At 57.7% G+C, this 18,928-nt stretch overlaps 3 protein-coding genes across 8 annotated transcripts in view; 1 reads left to right on the top strand and 2 right to left on the bottom strand.

Annotated features, from left to right (window-relative positions):
* Positions 1-8,835, top strand: part of NFIC (nuclear factor I C) — a 73,366-nt gene extending 64,531 nt beyond the window's left edge. For all 6 annotated transcript variants that reach the window (XM_040241922.1, XM_040241919.1, XM_040241924.1 and 3 more), the window contains one exon: positions 2,571-8,835. Coding sequence is in view for 4 of the 6 variants with exons in the window: in XM_040241919.1 (XP_040097853.1) it covers positions 2,571-2,588 (18 nt within the window). In the remaining 2 variants the exon portion in view is untranslated. The remainder of the gene's footprint in view (positions 1-2,570) is intronic.
* A 2,513-nt stretch (positions 8,836-11,348) lies between these two features.
* On the bottom strand, positions 11,349-14,399 carry SMIM24 (small integral membrane protein 24). The gene is made up of 3 exons (XM_040241933.1): positions 13,415-14,399; positions 13,212-13,323; positions 11,349-12,247 (listed from the first exon to the last, which is right to left on the bottom strand). The coding sequence occupies exons 1-3, from the start codon at positions 13,491-13,493 to the stop codon at positions 12,127-12,129; spliced, it is 312 nt and encodes a 103-aa protein (XP_040097867.1). The 5' UTR covers positions 13,494-14,399; the 3' UTR covers positions 11,349-12,126.
* A 62-nt stretch (positions 14,400-14,461) lies between these two features.
* Positions 14,462-18,928, bottom strand: LOC120864804 (small integral membrane protein 24-like). The gene is made up of 4 exons (XM_040241932.1): positions 17,709-18,928; positions 16,864-16,969; positions 16,542-16,607; positions 14,462-15,411 (listed from the first exon to the last, which is right to left on the bottom strand). Exons 1-4 carry the CDS (start codon positions 17,773-17,775, stop codon positions 15,246-15,248), a joined length of 405 nt encoding a protein of 134 aa, XP_040097866.1. The 5' UTR covers positions 17,776-18,928; the 3' UTR covers positions 14,462-15,245.

The raw sequence follows: 18,928 nt of genomic DNA on the forward strand, positions 1-18,928 counted from the left end.
CCTCCCCACTGGAAGCTGGGCATGTCCTAATTGCTTCCGAAACCAAAGCTAATAAAAGCAACGGACGGGTGCGGGCTGCCTTCTTCATCCTGCCCGGTCTCCCCCATCCATGGTGTCACCTCCCCTATCATCAGCCTCTGCACAGGGGGAGAGGGGACCACCCCAAGTGGACGGCCTAGAAGGAGAAGGAAACCAAGGCAGGCAGTGGGGGGAACCTTTGTTTCTCTGTGCCTATGGTCACCCCCTGCTTGGTGAGCAGGCCCCGCTGCGGACCCAGAGAGGGTGGGACCAGGACTGTGGAGGAACCTGGGGGAGGGGGCATCTGGGCCCCTGCCTGGGAGGGGAGAGGTTGGAGCCTGGCGTCTGACGGAGGATAAGGATGTCCAGGCAGGGGGCTCAGCGCTGCCAAGGGCTGGAAATAATGGGGAAGCAGCCTGAGCATAGCTGGCAGACCTGGAACGTGGGCTTTGGCCTGGGGGCCCCGGGGAGCCATGGAAGAGGTTAGAGGGAGGAGGGGTGTGCACAGCCAGGGCTGGCAGCCAGAGAGAACTTTGTGGGGCTGGTGTCAGGGGCCAGCGAAGGTGTTGGATGGAGGACCCTGCCAGAATTGTGTAGGCAGGACCTTGGGTCCCTGGACTAAGGGGTCCCCCGACCCCGGCAGACCCCAAAGGGAGGGAAGGGGGAGGAAGGAGCCGCGAGACCCGTTCCCCCCTCTTGGAGCCCCTGTGCTAAGGGCTGAGCGGAGAGGCCTCCTCTTTCTGGCACAGTCAGCACTTCCTCCGCCTTCCTTGTTCCTGGCGGGTTGGCTCTCCTCTGCACGCGCCCCCCCACCTCCACCCCAACTCCCAGCCTGCAACAGCTTCTCCCCTCCCCACTTCCATCTCCTGCCCTAACCCTCATCAGCGCCTGGCCCCCTGATCAATATTCTCTGACCCAAATCAGCACCCCTCCTCTAATCAATGGGAATTGATCTCTCCCTGATCAATTGCCTACCTTCTACATCTCCCCACCCCCGTCTTTCACCATCTCACCCCTCCCCCGCAGTCCTGAACCAGCCATCACTTTGGCCTCCAGAGTAGGGCTCTGTGGGGTCTGACACCTCCCCCCACTCCCCTGTGTGAAGGGGTGGGTCCACCTGGCCTAGCATTTTCCCCCAATCCTTCTCTGCCCATCACACCTGGACAGCAGATGAGCAGAGGGCCTGAGTGGTTAAGCCATGTGCCCAGAGCCACACTGGGGGCTCCAGCCAGGCCAGGGGGTGACAGAGCCCAGACCTCACTGTTGGCACCATGCAGCCTTAGTCTCCCCCTCAGCTGATGGGAGAGGATATTGAGTTGAGGGTGCCTGCCCCCTCACCACCACCATTACGGGGGCCAGAGTCGGGCGGGCAGAGAGCTTAGGAGGGGAGGAGGCAGGGAGGAAGGGCCTGGGGAGGCCGGCCACCACAGGGGAGGGTCACGCCCAGAATCTGTCTGGTTGCCAACGGAAACCAGACATGAGGTAATGGCCAAGATGAACTTGAACTTGGCTGGAGGTGGGGGGCTGGGAGCCACGGCGCCAGTTCGATGGGATGGCCCAGCGCCTGCAGGCAGCCTGGTGGGATTGATCGCCCAGTTGGAGGGAGTGTGACTGGTTTACAGGAGGAGTGGGGTCACAGCGCTGCTGTGACCTCAGTAGGATGGGGCAGGGGGGTCCCTACCCCAGTCCCACTCCCCAGGTGGATTGGATGTATTTCCAGGGGAAGGGTCTGTACAGCAGCTTCCCTGTGGGGACCCAGGTCAGAGCTATCCCTATAGACCTGGCTGCCTGACCCCAAGCCTCAGTCTCCTCCTCTGTAAAGTGGAAGTCGTGACCCCCTCAGTGGCCAGGCTAAGGGGTCACCCCCAGGCAAGGGGACAAGCAAGTAGCTTCTCAGGCCCTAGTTCAAATTCTGTCTTCTTCCCTCAAACGCTGGTGGACTTAGGCAAGTTACTTTACCTCTCTGAGCCCCTGTCTTCTTCACTGCAAAACGGGGTCGGAGGGCAGTAGTCGCTCTTTCATGAGGGTTCTAGGGGAACCATTAAATGCGAAAATGTTAAAAGTAAAAAAGAAACAAACAACCCCAGTCACAGTGCCTGAACATGGTGCCTGTCTGTAAAGATTCACCAGTAGTCCTCCTTTGACGAGGGGGAGTATCCCCTCCTGCATTTTATACTCAGGGTTGGAGGTGGGGTTGCCAGATTTAGCAAACAAAACCACAGAGTTCAGGCAGATTGCAGTTCCAGATAAAGAATTAAAAAAAAAATTTTTTTAAGCACAAGTATATCCCAAAAGTTGCGTGGGATATACTTTCACTAAAAGGTTTATCGAGGATTCAGGTGTAACTGAACTTCCTGAGTTTTATCCAGCAGCCCTGCTTAGGGGCCCACTCACTCACCCAGGGTCACCTAGCAGGTTACACAAGTCTGGGACAGAGGTCATAGGTTCCAGGGGTCGAGGGGGCCGCAGTGGGTATAGGCTGTGGCCCACAGAGCCTGACCCCCATCTCTCTCTCTCTCTCTCTCTTTCTGTGTCCCCCTCCGGCCGCCCAGTCCTGGTATCTGGGATAAGAAAGATTTCTTCCCACGCCCTGCTCCTTCATCCCAGGAATCCCAGGGTGCCGCATGGCCGGCCCCCGGCCCACGTTTTCGGTGGAAAGCTACAGCAAGCAAGAAAGCCCCGCCGCCGACTCCCAGCCTGGCCGAAAGACAAAATCACACAGACACAAACACAGGAGGAAAAAAAAAGAAAAAAAAAAAAAACGGAAAAAATAAAAAGACAAACGGGGGAAAAAATTACAATACATAAAAATAAACCCACCCAACCAAGAAGATAGACGGTAAAGATGACAACGCTTCAGACTCTCGGGACACCACGGCCGGACGGACCGGACGCTCGGGATCGTCCTAAGTTATTCATCTCCTCTCGCTGCTGCTGCTGCTGGTCAGGGAGGCCCAGCCACCCCCGCCTCCTCCCAGGACCAGGTGAGCGCAGCCTGGAGCCCACGCCAGGCCCGCGGGGCAGGGCACCCAGTGCGGCCGCCGCTCCACCCGCGCGCCCACCGCCGCCTCCGGGACAGTGTTTGCCAGGCTGGGGAGGCAGGCCCTGGGGGGCCAACAGGGACCCCAGCAGCAGGCAGCGGAGGCAGCTGGGTGGGCAGGGGGTGATGGGGCCAGAAGAGAGTGGCGGGGAGGCCCCGGCAAGGCTAGGGCACTAGCATGTGACGGACGCTGGGCGAAGGCGCGCCCGGCAGGCGTGGACCTCTACCTGCTCTTTCGCGAAGCCCCTCCGCACCTGCCGGGTTTGGGAGACGTCTCTATGCAAATGACCCCCAGCCCCACCCCAGGCACAGGAGGCCACCCCAGCGCACCCCAGCCCCCCTCCCACTGGCTCCACATCCCCCCACACACCCTGGGAGGGCCCCACGTTGCACACACTGTAAGAAATGCACTTTTCCAAGGAAGGGGCTGGGGGTGGTGGAGCGGAGGGGCCTGGGGGCTGCTCTGGTCTCTCTATCCACCCAACCCTTGAACCGGGGAGGACCCCCCCCACTTAGCCCGTGGAGGTGGGAGGTGAGAGCGAGTGGTTTAAGTGCCTGATTTCCACCGCCCGCCCCCCTCCCCTGTGTCCAGCTGGGACGTGAGTGGCCGTGGGCCTCCCCACTCCCTCCTCTCCCACAACCTGGCCCCTTCCAGTCGCTGACCCCTCATTGCTATGCCTCCATCAGAGCTAGAGAGATGGAACCTCCGTCCCCAGCAGGCCCAAGGGGCAGAGCTGGGCCTCCTCCCAGCATCCTGCCCTGCTGGGGTACGGGGCCTGGGGTCTCAAGAAGCTGGTGTGCCCCCTCCGCCCCCATGCCTCCTCTGCCAGTGCCTTACATCCTGGAGCGACAGCCCCTCCCTGGTGCCTCCCGGCCCAAAGGGGGACCACGGTTTGCACTTTCATCCCCCACCCCCTGCCGAAGTGGGGCACAGCCAGGAGGCGTCGCCGCTGGGTGGCCAGAAGGAGAGGGGCCAGGCCGCCTGTGGTCCAGAACGGCCGGAGGCTCCAGCTGGGCGCGGGGAGGTCGGCGCCTTGGGGCTCCCTGCTGCCATGTAGGGGGGCCTCCCATCTGCTAGATATTTTCCGTTGAGCCGCTCCAAAAACACTAAACCTGGGGACATGGGGTGCCCCTTTACCCCCGCTCCCCGGCCCCATCCATGCCTCCTCCCTGGGATGGCCATCTCGGGAAGAGGGGCCTGGGAAGGGTGTTAGGTGTCCTGGGGTCAGCAGGCCCAAACACAAAGCCCCGTTCTGGCCATCTGTCTGAATCCCAGCTGGTCTCCACGCCTGGTGCTGGGGAATGCTGACCCCCATCCCCGGCCTAGGCCAAAGCCATGGCCCTGGGAGGGCCTCCGCCCACTGTTCCCAGCCTGACCCGCCTCTCCCTCTCCTGGTAAACCCCTGGTGCCCCGGGCCTGGCCAGCCTCCTCCCACCTCCCCAGACACCGGACTTTCCTCCCAAACCAGCCCGAGGGGCTTGGCGAACCCACTCGATCATAAAGAGAAAGACACCCCCCCACACACAAGACCTTTCCCCACCAGCCGCACTCCCACTGTCCGGAGGGGTTCGAGAACCCTTGGTCCGTCCGTCTGTCCCCAGGCCCCCTCCAGCAGGTGGCCGTTGGGGACCAAAGCGTGGGCCGCTCTGGGGGAGGGCAGGAGGGGTGGGTCGTGCAGTTTGGGGTATCCGGAAGCTTGTCAGCCGGGAACCTGAGGGTGCGGGTAGGCAGGGAAGGGGAAGGGGCACCCGGCAGCCCCCAGCTTCCTAACTTTGCATGGTGCTTAGTCGAGGATTTCTGTGACCTGGCTCCTGACTTCAGCTCGCGGCGGCTGAAACTGCATGGCAATTGATACTGGCTCTATCTCCCTCCCCACGCCACCCCCCACTCCAGCCCTCCACCACCACCCTCCTTCTCTTTAAAAGAAAACAGAAAAAAAGATACCGAAAAAAAAAATTCCATGTTTCCTAATTTGCACGAAATTTTCTATCACATGATGTGCCTTGCCTTCCAAGAATAAGTATTACCTTTAAACAATATCAGCGCACACAGATAGCTGCATGCACTGCTCGTGTAGTTTAAAAGGAAAAAAATGACAAAACAATGACATGAAATAAAAAGTAAAAATTGAAAAGGGATGTATTTCTATTTGTAAAAAAAAAAATTTAAGAATTAAAAAAAATCACACGCTTAAAAATCACATTGCTTAAAAAAAACAAAGCGATGCCCTCAGTGATCACCCCACAGCTTGCCCTGCCCCCAGCCTGCCCTGGGCTCTTGTCTCCCCATCTCCTGCTGCATGGGGGGTGCCCCCTGGTGCTCTGCAACCCCCCCGGCCCCATCCTCGGGCTCCAGAGGGGTCATTTCGCATCCCCTGCTCACAGCAGCGGACAGACCTCAGGGGTGTGCCCTGGCCCCAGGCAAGGGCTTCTCCCCTCACTGGGCCACAGGCCAGCCCCCCCAGACGCCGTGCATGCACCTATGCGTTCTCACCCCCCCACACCCTGGGGCGGCCACCCTGCTGACAGCCAGACTCCCCCCGCCACCTCTCCCACAGGCTGGCATCCCCCTGGCTCAGGGTCACATCGCTGTCTCACTACCCCCCTGCAGCCCCCTCCTTCTTGCCAAAGGACCCATCCCCACAGACTGGCCTTGGGGTGGCAGGAAGGACCCTCTTGCCAACCCCACCCCCCCAGTTCTAATATGTCTTCCAGCTGTGACTGCAGAGGGGGTCTGGTATGAAACAAACAAAAAAAGACAAAACCAAACCCGATATATGCAATATTTGTCTGTCTGTACCTGTAAGGTCTAGCTCAGCCACGGAGGCCCGGCCGGGGGGTTGGGGCCAAGGGGCACCGCGTCACAGGCCCCGTCCAAGGGGCTGGCCATTGCTGTTGTCTTTTCTTCGGTTTTATTTTCTCTTGTTTCCCTTTTTGCCTTCTTTATCTTTCTCTCTTTCCTTTTTAAATTTTTCCTCCAATTTTCTCTGCCTTTAACTCTACCAAAGCCGAGACAGTAGCAGTCAGTGAAGTGTCCAGGCAAGAGACCCCAAGGCCGGGTCCACCAACCTTGGGCCCATCCCTCCTCGCCATCTGCGGCCCTCCCAGTCCCTAGGCCCCTCAAACATCTGTCAGCGTACGCTTGGTGAGCAGTCCCCATTCACTCCCCAGCCACCACCTTGGATGTTAGAATTGTCTCCAGAGCTGGGTGGGGCCTTGCAGCCAGACCCTGGCTTTCATCTGCCGTTCTGCTCACGCCGCCGTGTTTTCTTCCGAAAAGACACCTCAGCCAGCCCCAGGGCCGGGGCAGAGACCCGGCCCCGGCCTTGACCCTGCCCTTGAGAACGGCCCTTTGGCCCAAGAGCCCAAGGCCCTGCTTGTCAGTTTCCATAGGGCCCATTTCTGGCTTTCATCCTCCCCGCCACCAGGGAAGTGGGGACAGCCAGTGGCACAGGGGAATGGGTGGCACGTCCCTGTGGGACCCCTCCTCCATAGGCTTGCCTCGAACCATGGTGTCCCTCATGACTGCACCCCACAGCACCCCGGGCCTCAGAGCCCCTCCCTTCCTTGCCTGCTGTGTGTCAGAATAAGGCAGAAACACTAGGAATCAGGCTCCCACCTGCCAATGTGGTTGGGGTTCATGCCCTGGGAGGGAGGTGGGCAGGGTATTGGGTGTTTTTGGTTTTTGTGTTTTTTTTGACACTTATGAAACTGACATCTCAAACCCCATCCCCTCCCAAGCCCACCGTCACCCCCTCACTCATAGCCTATCCCATGCAGAATCCCCCAGCCTGACCTTGGGGTCCAGCCCTTGCTGTGGAAAAGACTTAAGGAGACCTCCCCAATATATGCAAATCACCTCCATCCCTCTCTTTGGAGGGAGGAGGCAGACCCTGACCAGGGTGGAGAGGGAGGTTTGGAGAGGCAGGCCGACCCCACCCTATCTGACCTGGGGAGGGAGGGTGGGTCCAGGGTCCCCAGTGCCCAGGTCTGGAACCCACATTCTAGCTGGGTTATGAGCCCAGATTCCCACCCTGAGCTAGACAATCAGACTGGAAGGGAACCCCGAGGGAGGCTGCGGGGAGGGGTCCCTGCTGCAGCTCCCCAAGCAGCAGTTTCAGCTTCAGCACCCCCCAACATCCCCAGCTCCGGAACTTTCCCTCTGTCCCCAGAGACAGCAGCATTCCAGGAGCAAACAGATTTGGCTAGACAGCTACCAGTGAGGCAGGATCCCAGGGCCAGGAGCAGCCATCCAGCCCTCTGTGAGAGACGGGACCCCAGCCACCCACTCCCTCTGGCTTCTCTGATGGTACTTTGACCTCCAGTGTAGGGCTATACTATACATTATATATATATGTATAATTTTGGAATTTTTTTCTCATAATACAGATTATACAGTGGCTACTTTTTATTTTGGCCTGGAGTCTCTCTCTCTCTCTCTGAGACCCCTGATTTTTACTTTTTGTGTGTAGGGGGGTGGGTTAGGGAGGGTGATGGGAGAGAGGTTCCAGAGACATGCCCTCAGGTCCTACATCTCCTGCATCCTTCCATCTTTCTGCCCCTTGGGACACTCCCTGAGAGCCCCATCTCCAAACTGACACCACCTCCCCTGCCCCCATCGATCAATCCCTAAGCATTTCAGAGTGTGTGGGGTCCGAGCTGGCCCCGGAGGCCCACCCCCACCCCACCCTGCTCCCCAGGCGAAGCAAGGAGACCCAAAGCAATCCCAGCAGGACTTGTTGCCAGCGATACCAAAACAGACTTCCCAAGCAGTGCCTCACACGTCTGCTGGTGTAGCTTTGAGGTCCTCCTTCCCAACGCCCAGGGGGTCCCTTAGGCCTCAGGAAAGAGGAGGCGGGATCCAACAGGAACATGGGCTCCAGGAGAGGAAGACCCACTCCCCCCCAAATTCCCGTCCTCCACACCACCTGGCTAGAAGGAGACCCGCTGGAAAGGGGCCAGGAGCTACCCAGCCCCACTCTGGTCGTGAGCCCCAAAGCTCACTCCCTAAGTGCATCAGCACCCCAGCCTCCCATCTTGGATCTCAGCCAGGCCCCCTGAAACCAAAGCCCCTTCCAGTCCAGGGGTCCTGGCCCCTACCCCCAACTTCTCACCCTCTCCCCCTTGCCAGGGCCACACATGGCGGGTGGGAGGGAGAGACAGCCGGGTGTCTGAGGGACAGAACATGTGTTGTCTGGGGGGAGGCAACAGGGAGAAAGGAGGGAAGCTCATTTTCTCTCTGAATTCTCTTTCTTTCTCTCTTTTTTTCTCTCATTTTTTGGTGGTGTTGCTGTTTCATTTCCTGTCGCCTTGGAGATATTTTTTGAGTTTTTTCCCCCATTTTGTATTTTACCAATATTACCAGGATAGTTTACTCTTGTCTCTCGCTTTCTGCTTGCCACACATACCGGATCTCTCTCTCTCTCTCTAACACACACACACACACACACACACACACACACACACACCCCATGCTCATGAACCTATGTCAGGAGAAGGTTGGTGCCAGGCCAGCCCACTGCCCATCTCCTCCCCCCTCTTCTCCTCCCCAAGGCAGGGATGGGGGACAAGGAGCCGGACATCTGGGCAGACCCAGACCCAGCCTTCTCCTTGCCTGCTCCCCTGCCCCGTGCCCCCACATCACATCATACTCCGTTCATAACCTTGTATATTATGCAGTCGTTTCAGTTTCCGCGGACGCGCCTACCTAAGTACCATTTACAGAAAGTGACTCTGGCTGTTATTATTTTGTTTGTTTGTTTCCCTATGCAAAAAAACAAATGAAAAAAAATGAAAAGGGGGGGTTCCATAAAAGATTCAATAAAAGGCAAAAAAAAAGAAAAAAGAAAAAAATGTATAAAAATTAAACAAGCTATGCTTCGACTCTTTCTAGCTGTCTTGGGTCCTCCTTTCTGTGTTGCATTCAGGCTGTTCCAGGTTCTTGTCAAAGTGCAGGGAAGAGGCTGGAGGGGGAGGTAGCCTCAGAAAATCAGTCTTGGAATTCCTCAGCACCTTTGATCAACAAGTTCCATGGGCATCTATGGAGCACCTGCTCTGTGCCAGCTCAGGTAATTCCACCTCCTGCCTGGCTCCAGGGACAAAGCCTGGCACAGAGCCAGTGTTCCATAAATGTACAGACTGCCTTCCTTCCTTGTTTTTCCCCCACCTAGCAAAACCCCATTCATTCACCAAAGATTCCTGAGTATGTTCTGGGTACCCAGCCCTTGGGACACAGTGGAGAACAAAACGCCCTAAATGATCTGCCTTCGTGGCACAGTTCAAAGTTGGGAAAACACAAAATAAACAATAAAAATAAATGTATGTCAGAGGAGATAAATGCCAGGGAGACAAATTGAGCAGAGTACGGGATAGGAGAGTTGGCCTCATGTGAGGAAGTAACCTTTCAACAGAAGTTTGAATGGAGAGAAGAAACAGCCTCCTGAAAATCTGACAGAAGAGTTTTCCAGGCAGAGGGCGCACACCGTGCAAAGGCCCTGGGGCAGGACTGTGCCTGGTGTGTTGGCGGAACAGTGAGGAGGCCTGTGTGGCTTGAGTGGAGTGAGGGAGGGGGAGAGAGGGAGGAGGGGAGGGCAGGGAGGAGACAAGGCAGGTTGTTTAGGGGTTTGTGGGTCACAGGAGGACTTGGGACTTTAACCTCAGGGAGGCAGGAGCCCTGGAGGGCTGTGGGCAGAGAAGGGGATGGGGCTTGGCTTGGTTCCTCTACCCTCACCTCCAGGAGGCCCTACCCACTTGCCTAGGTGGAGCCCATGCTTGCCCTCCCAGCACCCCAGCATCTCTGTCTATCCAACCCCACCCCTGACCACTCAGAACCATTCATGTCCAGCTCGCCCCAAAGCCACAGGGGGTGGCGGTACAGAAGTATCATGCCTATCAAAGTCGCTCAGTTGTGTCCAACTCTGCAACCCCAAGAACTGTAGCCCACCAGGCTCCTCTGTCCATGGGATTCTCCAGGCAAGAATAATGGAATGGGTAAGCCATTCCCTTCTCCAGGGGATCTTCCTGACCCAGGGATTGAACCTGGCCTCCCGCATTGCGGGTGGATTCTTTACCATCTGAGCCATCAGAGAAGCTTGTCATGCCTGTGAGGGGCAGCCACTCCCCCTTCTTGGGGGGGGGGGGTCCTCCATCCTGCCCCCTAGCAGTCCCCCAGAGACCCCAAGACATACAGTCAAAGCTCCCCGGCTGCCCAGTCTCCTTCCATCTTACCCACACGCCACCCCGCACTCCGGGGAGGGACGTTTCTATCTCTTTTCACTGATGGGGAAACAGGCCCAGAAAGACGGCAAGATGAGTGGAGAGGGACTCAGGTAGGATGCGCTGACGCGGACACCCAGGAACGCAGCCCACCTCGCCACCCGGTAACAGGCGCAGAACTCTAGTGAGGCAGGGATGAGGGATCCCAGGACCCCCGGGTGGACGCGCACCCTTCCCTTGCCCCTGCTGCATTCCCAGAAGGGATGGTCGCTTCTGCGCTCAGCGAAGAGGTTCTGGCGCCCCCTTGTGGTCAGACCTAGGACCTGGATCCAGGAACCGGGTCTCGGGTGGAGTCCGCTGACCCCCAACCCCACAGTCCCGCTTAGGAGAAAGTGGGGGGGGGGGGGGGCGGCAAGAAGGGAAGAGGGGATCTAGAAGGAGCTTCTTTTGCGGGATGGAGCTCTCATCTCGGGTGAGGCTCAACTTGGTGGGGGTTCAGCTGGGATGGAGGGTTCAGCCGGAGGCTGGAGGTTCATCCCAGAGTCGAGGCTCAGCCGGGGTCGGGGGACTCAATCTGGCCTTTAATCTCAAGGAAAGCCGAGTCTTCTTCATCCATTGGCCCCTGGGGTAAAACAATTTGGGGGCTTTGAAAGGGCTGTCCCAGCACTGACTCCCCACTAAATGCCATAAAAGGGGAAGGCTTGCGACAACCAAAAACTCCCCCGAAATGCCCCCAGACACCTCCTAGTAGGGAAGTCCCGCCCCTGAGGAAAGGGAGGAGCCCAGAGAGCACCTCCCTTCTCCCTTCCCGCCCCACCCTCCGCACGGCCACCCACGCGGAAGCGCCGGGCCTCGCCTGGAGGAAACTGGAGGACTGAAAACTACGCTCCCAGAACTGTCTGAAAACACACCCTCTGACCTTCAGGATCCCCCAAGTCTGAGGCGGCAGGCTCATTTGCCCCCACCCCCATCCTCACCATTTCAGTATACAGAAAGCTGATACTTGTTAGATGCCTTTAGGGTGCTGGGTCCTGCGCTCCGGAGTTTTGTAGACAGTATTTCATTCAGTTCCTCATGACAACTTAAGAAGGATTTATTCTTTCCTTTTACAGAACTAGACTCGGGCACAGAGAGGTTAAGTTACTTGCTCCGGGATACACAGCAAAGAAGTGAGGACTCCAGCTCCTTCTCCTCTATAGAGCCTCCCCACCAGGAGTGCAGGACAGGAAGAGGGGGTAATGATCCTGTGTGGCCCCTACTCCCAGCCCTGCACCCTCACCCCACCCCCTGGGAGTGCTAGCGTGCAGGACAGAGTGCTGAAACTCAGCACAGGGTAGGAGAAGCCCTCATCTCTCCCGAAACGGCCCTGCGCGCTGAGCCAGGGACAGCGAACAGCAGCCAGGAGAGGGACTGGGACTCAAAGAAAGCTCTTGAAAGAGCTTACACCTGGGCAACAGGAGGACCTGCCTTCTCTGATGAAATCAAAACCTGACAGAAATTGGAGGTGGGAAAAGAAATCAGGTGCTGGGTAAAAAGATGCCTGATGGACTGGGTAAAGAGACATGAGACAGTGGGGGGGGGGGTTCTTGGGGGGATGTGGGCGACTCCTTCCCCAGGGGCACCCTCCAAGCTCAAGAAGGATAATCAGGTGGAGACCAAGCTTGGGAAGGGGTACGGGACCACCAGGTAACACACAGAGAGCCCTCTGAGAGGGATTTGGAGCAGGTTCTGAGACCTCTGAATCCGAGAGAGTCATCTTACTGGCCCCAGGACCAGGTCCTTTGCTGATAGGGTGTGGAGAAGGCATTGGGGCATCCCTTGAGGACTGCCTGGAGGAGATGAGTGGGAAGACTTCATGTGGAGGAACTTGCCATTGCTTCATGGTTCGGAGGCCCCTCTGTCTCCTCCAGTTCCAGCCCCCAGTCGTCCTCTCCCTTCTCCTTTCTCACAGTCTCCTCTTCCTTCTCTTCATTGCTGTGGAGACCAGAAGAGCCCCGATAATCCGAGTTAATAAGGACAGACAGTGCTCCAGGCCTCTGACAATTCTCCCAGAAGCTCTGAGTCCTACAGGCACCCTTTCTGTTCCCATGACACAGAAGTGGACTAGACTCAGGCAGCTTAGGACACTGGCCCCCTTAGAACACAAGGAAGTTCAGGATCGCGAACTGTATGAGCCAAAACTGAGCTCTTAATTTCTGGCCTCTTTGGCTTCCTGGGTTTCAGAACTGTGGGTGAGTGGACCGGCAGAGAGATGAAGGGCTTGAGCGATGGATGGGTGGATGGATTGAGTGTGTGGATAGATGAACGAATGGACGCATGGATGGGGGGTGGGAAGGTGGGTGGATGGATGGATGGACAGATAAGAGGGATGGATGATGGAGGGAGGGAAGGAGAGAGAAAAGGTGGGAGACAGGTCAGGGGGGATGATGGATGGATGATGGACAGGTGGATGGATAAATGGGTGGTGTTGGCATGGGGGTGATACTTTATAGACCCCCCTATTGAAACACATCCTAGGGATGGGGGATCTCTGTGGGGAAGCCACCCTCGTTTTGCAGGTGGGTAGTCAGGAGCGAAGTCAGTGAGGTCCTGTGAGGTCCCCCTGGGGGGGTCTCAGAATCAGAGAATTACCCCGCTGGTCCTGCCCAGTCTTGGAGGATGCTCGGAGAGGGAAGGGGCTCCTAGAGGGGAGGGGCTTGGAGGGGAGGGGCTTGGCGCGAGGAGGGTCTTAGAGGGGCAGGACTCAGAGAGGGAGGGGTCGGTAGGGGAGGAGCTTAGAGGGGAGGGGCCGGCGAGGGGCGGGACTCATAGAGAAGAGGGGCTAGTAAGGGAGAGGCTCGGCACGAGGAGGAGCTTAGAGGGGTGGGACTCAGAGAGGGGCGGAGCTGAGATGCTAAAGAGTAAATGATGGGGAGGGGCTCAGAGGATGAGAACCCACCTGTCCTGGGACTCCCGGCACCAGACGGCGTAGACCAAGGTGACGACAAAGATGAGGAAGAGGAAGGCCAGCGCAGCCCCCAGCCCCACCAGCCACGACTTCCGCTGGGCCACTGCGGGCGGGAGCAGGGCTGAGTCAGCGTCGGGGCCGCCAGATTGGGACTCTCTTCCCTACCCTACCCCCACTCCCTCCCAAGGCCTTACGCGGTTGGGCCTGCACCAGCCTTGGGACCAGAGCTGCGAGAAGAGAGAGTTGACCGGGGGTCTTCCAGAATCTACCCATCCTGCGCCCTCTGTCCTCGCCCCTATCCAGCAGATTCTGAGGCTGCAGGCCCGGCGGGAGAAGGAAGTGGCCTGCCCAGCGCACCCCAGGGCAGGGTGTGGCCGGGGCCCCAGGAAGTAGGAGGTGGGGTCCCCTCCCTGAATTCCGGGCACCATGGGGAGGGGCTCAGGGTCCTGAGCTTCCTTGTCCCTGTCTCCCTAAGGCCCATCCTGACCCTCACTCTCCACGGTCAGAGCCACAGTAGGGGCGGCTCGAGAAGGGTGGGAAACTCATTTCCTGACCACCAGGCATTGCACTGGCTCTGAAGTCCCAGCACCTCCATCAAGTCTCACACTCTGGTGGTCAGAACTCTTGTCCTCACATTGCAAATGTGGAGCCAACTCGAGGCTCAGAGAAGTTAGGCCACTTCCCTGGGGCCACACAGCATCCCAGAGGAACACAGTTCTCCCAGCTAGGAACACCCTCTACCCCAACCCTCTCCCGTCCTAGGACATGAACCTCCAAATCTGACCGTAGCCAGCCCCTGCATGTGCCCGTCCCCTGGGCTGCCTAGGCTTCCATCCCAGCGCTGCGAACAACGGCCAGGGAGACCTGGGCTGGTGGCGTCCTTCTTTCTAAGTCTCAGTATTTTCAGCTGGAAAATGGGACGAACTGCAAACCGACAGAGACTGACCATAAGGATGCTAGGCGTTCAGCGGAAGCAGCTTTTAGGGAGATTATTATGGTTTTATTTACGACTTTTCTGCCCCCTGGTGGCCGATCCTGGGATAGTCTCAGAAGCTCCCTGTCTTCTGGGCTACCGCCCCAGCTACTGGCTCCACAAGGGAGCCCTAATGCAACTACTGAAGCCTGCTCCGCAACCAGGGAAGCCAACGCAAAAGAAGCCTGCACAAGAGAGGAGCCCCCGCTGGCCACAACTAGAGAAACACCTGCGCAGCAACGGAGACCCAGCACAGCCAGTCAATAAATAAAACGATAAACACCAGCCTTTATCAAAGTTCTCATTAGGAAATGGTTAACATCCAGGGCAAGGTCCAGGGCCTGAAGAAAGTGAGGAGAGCAGAGGAGGCTTGTCCCCTCCCAAGATGGTGCAGCCAGAGGCACCCCACCCGTCAAGACCCAGTTTCTGGAAATGGAATCACATGAGCCAAAAAGCCAGGGGTGGGGGGAGCAAGGCTTTCCCAGGAGACAGTCCTCGGGCTCAAAGTTCAGGGTTCAGGACAGCAGGATCAAGATTGCAAGGGGAGCATTTGATCTGCCCAGCACTTGGGCACGGGGGAGTTTGGTCTCCCACAGCTGCCCGGGCATTGCTCCCAGCCCCCAAAACTGTCTCCTCCTGGGGAAACTGAGTTCCCGGGGAAAATGGAAGCCCTTCTGAAAGGCTCTCCCCCAAGAGGCAGTCCCTGGCCTGAAGCTGAAATGAGGGAGGAGATTTTGGCCAATAGACGTCAGGCAGTGGGGAGAAGCGGTGGAGCGGTGAGATTGTGGGGGTTGGGGGTTTCTCGGGAACCAGGGATGGTCTCCGAGTGCAAGAAAAATCACCAGACAGAACAAATCCTAACAATATAGACTGCATAACACACGAAGAGCCCTCCTTGGTCGGGGGTGGGTAGGGTTCTAAGCCCCTTCATTCAAGGCACTGTACTCTCAACCACAGATGGAGTCACCGCAGTGGCTTCAGGTTCCATTCATTGCTTCTAGGGTGTGGAAGGGGCATCTCTGGCGGGCTGCTTGGAGGAGGTGACTGAATCTTCACATGGCTGTGTTCTTGACTTTCTCGTAGTCCCTGCGCTCCTCATTTTCCTCTAGCTCCAGCCCGAAGTTTCTCTTTCCTTTCTCCTTGGCCTTTTCCCCCTTCCCAGCTTTTTTCTCCTCAGCCTTTTCCTCCTTCTCTGCCTTCCCCTTCTTGTCTTCTTTTCTGTAAGGACACAAAGACCCCAAACCTTGGTAACAAACCAGAGTCATTCCCACTTAACAGACCCTCACCTGTGCCAGGCCTTTACCTGTGCCAATGCTTTACAAAAAGTCTTTGCTGCATCTTCAAAACAGCCCTACAAGGCAGCCTTGTGATTTCCATTTCACAAAGGCAGAACTGAGGTTCAGTTGTTCATTGGAAGAATGGATGGATGGATAGGAGAATGGATGGATGGGTGGATGGATGATGGCTAGATGGATAGATGGGAAAATGGATGGGAGGACTTGTGGGTGGGAGTGTAAACAGATGGATGGGGAAGGAATGAACCTGGCAGGGAGCAAACTATGAATTAGGAGCACTTATTGGACCTCGAACCTCCAGCACATCCTGAGAGCAGGAATCACACTTTACTGTGGCCGAGCTAGGTCTAAACATAGTCCAGCCCAGACCCCTCCCTCAGACATCTTTGGCTCAGCTGAGAATCTTCCAGCCAGGATAGTCTCCTCCCAGCTCCCAGCTCCTACTCCTGTCCCCAAACCTTTGCCCAAGTTGGGGTGCTTGCTCCATAAGAGTCTCCAGCCCTGAGCTCTCACCAGAGTCACATCTGGAAACAGGATCATGGGAGACGCTGAATCCAGGAGTCACCCACACCAAATCACACGCTTGCACACAGTCCCTGCACTATCCCACACCACCACCTTGTTCAACAGGCATTTAGTAAGTGCCTACCGCATGCCAGGCCCTGGGCAGGGCCCTGGGGACACAGCCTGGACCAAAGCTAAGTTCTGTTCAGAAACCGGTAAATGACTTAGATAATTTCAGTCGGCAATATGTGCAAAGAAAGATGCAGGGCTGTGTCAGAGAGAGCATCAGGAAGGCTGTTCGTCAGGTTGGGCTTCTGTGGAGAGGAACCATCTGAGCAAGGACTGGAGGAGAGACAGAGCCAGCCAGAAGATTTGGGCAAAGGTGTACAAATCAGAACAAACAGTAGGTGCTAAGGCCCTGGGGCCAGAGTGTGCTTGAGGTGTTCAAGGACAGAAAGAGGTCATCAGTGCACACCCACCCCTCCTGTCCCTGAGAGGGGCCTCATACAGGCCCGCTGACCACACACGCCCATGCTCACGCAGCGGTACCTCAGATCCACCTCCTCATATGGGTTGGGATGCATCCTGAATGAGGGCCGCTCTTCATCCTCAGCTCTGCAGAAGAGATGGGAGTCGGAGGGGTGGGGATGGATAAAGGGCAGGAAGTGGAGGCAGCCTCAGTCTCCCCCAGGTTGAAGGAACTCCAGGCAGCAAGAGCTGGCGGGGGGAACTGCATGACTGTCCTGGGCTGTGGGTGCAAGGGGAGCAGGGAATGGGGAGACAGGAAAGGGACCAGAGAGGGTCATGGAGTGGGAGGAGGTGCCCAGCACTTTGGGAGTGGGAGGGGAGGGGTGAGGAATGGTGCTCCCACCTTGCTTTGGAGCACCAGAGGCGGTTGGCCAACATGAGAATGAAGACAATGAACAGGAACCCCACGACCGCAGCCAGGCCCACCAGCCAGGGCTTCAGATGGCGCTCTGTGGGGAGGCGGGGGGAGTGGGGACTCAGAAATGGGAAGGGTGGAAAGTGGAGTGTTAGTCCCTTAGTTGTGTCCGACTCTGTGCAACCCCATGGACTGTAGCCCGCCAGGCTCCTCTCTGTCTGTGGCAAGAATACTGGCTTGGGTTGCCATGCCCTCCTCCAGGGGATCTTCCCGATCCAGGGGTCAGTGCCAGGTCTCCCTGCATTGCAGGTGGATTCCTTACCACCGTCTGAGCCACCAGGGAAGCACCAGGGAAAGGTGGGGGCCCCAAGAGGACAGGAAAAGAAGAGTGCAGGAGATGCTCAGACATTAGCATGTGCAACCTAGTTCCCCAACCAGGATGGAACCCAAGCCCCGGGCAGTGGAAGTGTGTGGTCCTAACCCCAGGACTGCCAGGGAAGCCCCTTTAATTTGTTTTCTTGTTTTTGCAACACCGCAGCTTGTGGGCTCTTAGTCCCCCGATCAGGGGTTGAACCCAGGCCTCGGGCAGTGAGAGAGCAGAGTCCTCAACACCGGACTGCAGGGAAGTGCCTCAGAGATGGGGGTGCTCAGAGATGGGGTGGGAAGCCCCGAGGGAGTGGGAGAGTTGGGCAGGGGGCCTCCCTTCTCTTCTGCCTGTCCCCTCTCTTCTCAGGGCCCTTGGTTTCTCATCAAGTGGGGAGGGAGTGAGCCCATGTCTGAGCCCATCCCCCAACCCCTCCTCCCACCCCCCTAACCAGAGGTCAGAGTCTTACCCTTCTGGGCCTCAGCTGGAGACAGGAGCAGACCCATGAGCAGAAGCAGGATCCCTAAGGTCCCCATCGTGCAGAGGAGCCAGCAGCCGGGGTGCTGGAGTGTGCGGTCCCCCGTCAGGGTCAGGGGAGGCCCTGCCCAGCTCCTGATAAGGAGGCAGGCGGGTCTGGGGGCGGGGCAGGCCCCGAGTGAGGGCCCCTCCCTTTGCCCCACCTGGTTGGCATCCCACACCCTCTCCCCTGCCTTCCAGGAGGGCAGACTCTGGACCTGGTTGTAAAGATTAACTCGGGAGGCCAGCCCCTCTGCTCTGCGTCCCACCCCTGGACAGCTAGTCTGCGGGGCCCCCAGGCTCACCCCACAGGGGCCAAGCTGAGATGGCCCTGACCTTGCTTCCTGACTCAGTGCTTTTACACCTCATTACATTTCTTTCTCTGCACACACCACAGACTTTTGCCACCTGCATTTTACAGGGAGGCCAGGAGTGCCAGGCTGGGCAGAAACAGCCAGCACTGGGATGTGAACAGGGTCTCTCTCATCACCAGCTTATACTGCTTCATTGTGGCTCCCTGACCCCAGGGCACCCACAGCCAACTCCAGGGAGAGCACAAGGAGCAAGAAGGGAGGGGCCGACATCCACCTTCAAACCCTGGAGAACCGGGCCTCGGAGCAGCTGATGACTCAGGCCCCAAGCTGTCCTGTGTGTCAACCTTGATCACTAAGTTGATTAGATAGATGGCCCTGCCTGGCAGAAGGGGGACCCTACCCCACAGCCGCCATGGGACAGCCACGGCCCAGGCATATAGCAGGAAGACTGGGGTGGGGAGGCCTGGCCCTTCTCCAGGCCTCCAGCATCACTGCCCCCTCCCTTCCTGAAGTCTGACCATGGCCGTGGTGCATGAAAGCCACTGAGTGGAGCCCAAGGCAAGCCCAGTCAGCTCAGCCCATCAGGCACACTTGAAGTCCGTACTGTGTGCCCTGCCCCATGCAAAGCTCAGGAGGGAAGTAGGCCCCTGTCCTTGGGATGCCCTCAGGCTAGTTAGGAAGTCAGGACCCCCAGAGACAGACCACCCCATAATCTAGCTGAAAGGACCTGGAGATGGAGGAGCCCAGGGGGCATGCCTCTGCTTCCCCAGGCAGGTTGCTGGCTGGGCTGGCCTTATTCCGCAAAAAATTTTCTCCATTCCAACCAAGTCACGTCTGGGCTGCATGCCTCCATTTTCCC

Source organism: Oryx dammah, unplaced genomic scaffold (genome assembly GCF_014754425.2).
Source record: "Oryx dammah isolate SB20612 unplaced genomic scaffold, SCBI_Odam_1.1 HiC_scaffold_5, whole genome shotgun sequence".
NCBI classification, from domain to species: domain Eukaryota; kingdom Metazoa; phylum Chordata; class Mammalia; order Artiodactyla; family Bovidae; genus Oryx; species Oryx dammah.